Source organism: Lactuca sativa, chromosome 9 (assembly GCF_002870075.4).
Source record: "Lactuca sativa cultivar Salinas chromosome 9, Lsat_Salinas_v11, whole genome shotgun sequence".
In the NCBI taxonomy this organism is placed as follows: domain Eukaryota; kingdom Viridiplantae; phylum Streptophyta; class Magnoliopsida; order Asterales; family Asteraceae; genus Lactuca; species Lactuca sativa.
The window spans coordinates 182,272,777-182,278,394 of NC_056631.2; the positions used below are offsets into that span (position 1 = coordinate 182,272,777).

Sequence of the window (5,618 nt, forward strand, 5' to 3'; positions counted from 1 at the left end):
TAGTCTTTCTAAAGCAAGTGGGTTATTTATGTAAATTTGTCATTGTGATTTCTAAGCCTATTTCTTGCACACTCTTAGGTTTATCTTTGTTATTTCTAAGTCTATTTCTTGAACAATATTAGGTTTGTGTTTATGATTTCTAAGTCTATTTCTTTCACACCCTTACGTAAATTTGTCTGTGTGATTTCTAAGTCTATTTCTCGCACACCCTTGGGTTTTAATATAGTTTATCTCTTAGTTTTGAAGTAGTTAATTCCACATCAGTAAATCAAAATCACTATGACAGTAGTATATATATTATTCGATTTTAAATATAACAACATATATAAGCATAACAAATACCACACCATTGATAAGAAAATCAACATTTTAAAAGCATTTAAAAGCTAGAATTTCGATTGAATTTGATAGACGAGGTTGATGTCAACTTGAAAGGCCTTTGCAAGAATATCTCCAGCGATATCGGGATTTGACCCAAAAATAGCGTTTGCAATGGTAATAACACCTGGATTTTGACTACTCAAAGCTGCAATAGCAACAGCATAGCCATTTCCCACGTTTTTCTGGAAGTGAATCAGGCCTTCTGGGAACACGAAAACATCGCCTTTCTGAAGTTCTTTTGTGATGAGTCGGTTTTGAGGGTTGGACGTGACAAATCCGACTAGAATACGGCCTTCCATAACAGTCAAAATTTCAGTGGCCCGAGGGTGTGTATGTGGGGGGTTAATACCCTGTGGTGCAAAGTCAATACGTGCCATTGAGATACCAAGAGTGTTAAGTCCTGGCAACTCTTCTACGGTCACTGGAGTCACAGCAGACCCAACAGCATTCGATGTATTTCCCATTAGTTGCAGTCCTCTATAAAAGAAATCATCAGCTTGTACTAGCCTTGACTCTTTGCAAACCAAGCCATTCACGAATACTACGAGGAAAAAAATTAAATAAATAAACTATTAATCACAATTAAATATGATATGTTTTCAAATCATGCATGAAAATGCTGGAGAGTTTCTCGACTTTCACAAATAAATTCTTACCTCTGCTATTTTGGTCTGCCACACAGAAGTCCTGAAGAGGACTAGGGTCCGAAGCAAACGCAAGGGAACAACCTGCCGCCAAGAGACCAAATAAAAGCAAATGAGCCGTCATTGTTGAGAAGCCGAAAACTTGTTTTAATTTTGATGACTTAATTATGGTAGCTTGGGAAATCTATGAAATAAAGAATGGAACTCCCAATGCTTATATAGTAAAAATATTGGAAGATCAAGACTAATACCATCATAGCGTCATCAATTATCATCTTGAGATGCATTCAAATTTTGCTGTTCAATTTCTAGAAGCAAGATACATTCAACTTACGTTGTTTGGTTCTTAATTTCATAAAGGTTGCAACTACGAACCTTATATGTCTAAGATCCTTCCATTTAGTATATTTACTTATATACTTTTTCATAACACATCCATATTTAGGATTCATTTTAATGGAACGTCGTTGAATGTTTATTATGCATGGAAAATTTCTACTTCGATCATTTTTTAAGAAAATCAAAAAGTCTTGAAGAGCAATGTTGACCGTTTCCATACCAGATAAATATTATGGTTAAAGAACGCTTTATGTATATTTTATTTTTCAATTGATGCATTCTAGGCTTTTCTTGAAACAAAAGATTAGCCTCCGTGCAATACAAAAAGGTGCACAATTATCGAAAACCATTTATGTGTATAATCCGTTCATAATGGGTATTACTGGTTGGTTAGACACATATCAAAATTGGTTGGAAGAAGGTGTACGTGGAAAATATCTTGTACACATACATAACATACATTACAGACTTACTACATTCACCGACAGATGCAAAATACTATGGATTATAGATATAAACTTCATACCGATGCATTGCACACACATTTACGATCCTTTTAGCAAAACAGTATCTTTTCTAGCTGTTTGTAAATTACTTGTATTAATTAGACGTTTAAATTTACCAAATAATAATAATAACATAAAATAAAATAAAAAATCTTATTTTTCTTGGGGATTTTATAGTATGAATGGAAACAGTAAATATAAGTCTAAAAATTTGCAAAACAAGGCCCATAAAAATAAACTACTAGGAAAAAACAGGGTAGGTTGCTAAATAACAATGCCTAATCAACGTCGTTTGATCTACCAATGACTTGTTGATAACCATGTTTCATGTGCCTAATCTCTATATATGCTTTCTAATGAAGATTTTGGAAAGAACTTCCTACAATAATCTACATCTAATCATATACGTCTCTTCCATTAACCTTTTTATAAAACACAACAACCACCAATGTCGATTGATGTGGGGTTGTTGGATCAACGGTCGCCCTAGATTTCAACGAAGATAGAACACTGAACAAAGAGGCGAAGATTGAGGAAAGGTTAAATTGTTGAACAACTCTAAAATTAGCGAAATTCGTCTCAATCTGTTTACATCCCCACCATAAACCTGTATCAAAATTATGAAAAAAAATAATCAAGAAACAATAAATTATTTCAAAGTGATTCTTGTCTTCCTTGCTTGATTAAGCGATATGTGCATCCCCTTGTTCCAATCCATTCCCAACGAGTTCTAATGATTGGGGGATTGTGTCATCTTAATCCTTTTGCCATTAGTAACACAAGGTTTTGTTCTTTCATCCATGAAACCTATATTCGTAATTTTGTATGTTATAGCTATTGGTATGGATGTAGCTACATGTGTTTAATTTAATTTATGTCGTAGACAACGTTCGCACTTCTACTTATTATTTTTTGTCACATTGTATTTTTGGCTAATTTGTTCATATGTTTTAGGTTCACACTTGCTAGTTACTAATGAATTTCTAGAGAATCATTGTATGTGTTTTGTTATCATTTGCAAGTTAGCATGGGGCTTCATAATGTCTATTTATTTGTCATTGATATGGGGAGGTTGTTGCTTTATTTGTTGATGGTCAGGTTGAAGACAAATAACGAAAATAGGGGTGGGTTAAACCCTAAACACCTTCTTCGTTGAAATAGTGATTGTGGAAGGTGATGGTTATGGTGGTGGCGGTGCAGGGCGACCGAACAAGGGAGGTGAATAGAATGGGGGTAGGTATGGTGATGAAAGGTAAGGTAGGTGGGGTGGGGTTTGGGTTTGGGTTTATTTGTTATCTTTCTTAATTATAAAATGTAAACCAAAGGTTAAAAAAATTTATTTGAACTTATGCGAAAGTCAATTTACATAGTTATGGATCGATCATGCAAGTAATTGAAACCAAAAGGACCATACTCGTCAAGAAAAAATAATAATTGCTGAACTTCCTAAATTTTATAAAGCGCACAATATGATTTAATCTAATACAAATAGGCACATAAGGCATGTAAATTAAACCTTGGTTTTTGAAAAAATCGTGTTCTCTTTTGCAAAATTTAGGCTTAATGAAGGGAAAATTCGTATGACCCTTATTGTCTCGCTGTCTTCCACTTGATTACCCTCTTCCTCATATTTCTTTACTTTCTTGGTATAGTCTTTGGTAGATACACAACAAAACCGGTTAGGGGCCATTCATGTTACGATATGGTCTATGAGTTTTACATGGGATGAAAGGGAGATAAGTTTTACCATCGGCCTCCATGAAGGATCTCCCCCCCCCCCCCCCCATGTGATTTCATGAAAGTAAAAACAATTTGGCAAGTTTGGTCCCTCCTTCCACGACCACTACTAGAAAAACAGCCTTTTACGACGCTCATTGCGCGTCGTCTATAGAGGACGCGCATTTACGACGCTCATTTACGACGTGCAATTACGACACGCGTTTACGACACACAATGCGTATCAAGGAAGGCCCTGTCATAAAGGAAGGCGACACGCATTCGCGTGTCGTAACCTTACGACGCGCGTGTTAATGACACGCAATGCGTATCATTAAAACCCCTGTCAAGAAAGGCCATGTCAAAAAGGAAGATGACACATATTTTTGCGTATCGTAAATTTAAATGTTTAAAAAAATATATTTATTTATTTATTAATTTTTAAATTAAATTTGCTTTTACTGTCTCATAATAGAAATAAAATACCATATAAAAAATACAATTCATTGCATAAAATTTAATGTCATACAATTGTATTTCTTACAATAAATAAATTTGCATTCATCTAATCTACTCTGTGTTTCATACTAACAATTGAAATGAAGAATGCAACACTTGCGCGCATTTGCAGCATCTTATCTCTTTCAGCTTGAGCTTTCTTTTCCTCCTCTAATTCCAGAGCTATTCGTTTTCATCAACCCTGTAAACACAACACAAAATCACTTGTCATTTTCATTCTGCTTTAGAAATGTCAGCAGTAAAGTTAATGGATTCTGAAGAAGAAAACTTTGTTCCAATAAATTTAGCAACTTCACTGAACTTTTCTACACTTGGGAACTTCAAAACAGATAGTCTAAACCCACATATATCAAAATTTAATGTCATCATAATGTAAGGAGCTGCAACATGAATTAACTTCATTTTAGTTTATGTCACAAAAATAAGGAGAGAGGATAGGTTATTCACCCAAATTCATGGCAAGACAGCTAGTGAAAAGGAAATCCAAGAAAGTAGTCACGATGAACAGATGCTTGATCTTCCGCAGGTCCATGCCAACTAACTTCATTGGTCACTTTCAAATGGCCTAGATCAATTTCCAAGAAACTGCATCCATGAAAGAAACACCGAGAAACCATTTTCAAAAGATGTTTATGCAAAGAACCTTCAATAAGTAATTATAGCATCCCCATACAAACAACTAACTGAATGAGAATGACATGCACCTTTAAAACAAGTGCCATTGTCGCTATTGAAACACTCTTCTGGACAATATTTATAGTACAAACTATATACATATCCTTATCTATTTATAGTAGAAACTACATACAACACCAACTACTCCAGTTCTCTGCACACATTAACACAACACATTTTTTTATTTTTAAATATTGTTATTAAAAAAAAGTAAACATTTCACCTAAAAAATTATACTATAAGGATAAAAAACCAATCCTGGATGTTGTAATACTTTCTGGATATAACTCCGGTGATCAGGTTGAGAACTCCAGGAGCATTATTGACAAGAATGTTCACAGTGTGAGACTTATGACCAGTTAACTGTTTTATTAATATTAAATCTGAGTTATATATATCCCATAAACTATTTGGTAAATAATGATTGATAAGACATTAATGAAAAATGAGAAATTGACGCATATCTTACATCTGCTTCATAAAGCACACCCCAATGGGGGTCAAGGAGTTGATTCATTGAGAACCTATTGTAGTACTCCACAGGATAAACATCTCACTACATTCAAACAAATATATCACAACTCAAATTAATAAAAAAAAGAAGAAATTATCACAAATAGAAACCTGCAAAGAATTAAAAATATACCCCTGAAACCGCACTCAAGATCTCATCAACCGTGTGACTTATATTTGAGGCAGTAGGAATTGGAGCTGGGGCTTCCAGATCTGGATACGAAGCAGAACGGAAGTTCCAAAATGGAGTAGTTTGACTTAACTTTTTATCTTCTTTAAGCAATCTAGAATTTGCAGCATACCAGTAGACTAGTGAAGCTTTTTA

General features: G+C 34.3%; 1 protein-coding gene across 1 annotated transcript; it reads right to left on the reverse strand.

Annotated features, from left to right (window-relative positions):
* Positions 1–264: 264 nt before the first annotated feature.
* On the reverse strand, positions 265–1,197 carry LOC128128427 (putative germin-like protein 2-1). The gene is made up of 2 exons (XM_052767348.1): positions 1,038–1,197; positions 265–922 (listed from the first exon to the last, which is right to left on the reverse strand). The coding sequence occupies exons 1-2, from the start codon at positions 1,147–1,149 to the stop codon at positions 387–389; spliced, it is 648 nt and encodes a 215-aa protein (XP_052623308.1). The 5' UTR covers positions 1,150–1,197; the 3' UTR covers positions 265–386.
* Positions 1,198–5,618: the final 4,421 nt, after the last annotated feature.

Excerpts from the sequence above, each read along its gene's own strand:
- LOC128128427 (XM_052767348.1), bottom strand. The coding sequence starts at position 1,149 with ATGACGGCTCATTTGCTTTTATTTGGTCTCTTGGCGGCAGGTTGTTCC. Across the intron at positions 923-1,037 it reads GGCAGACCAAAATAGCAGAG|TATTCGTGAATGGCTTGGTT; the intron begins GTAAGAATTTAT and ends TTTTCCTCGTAG.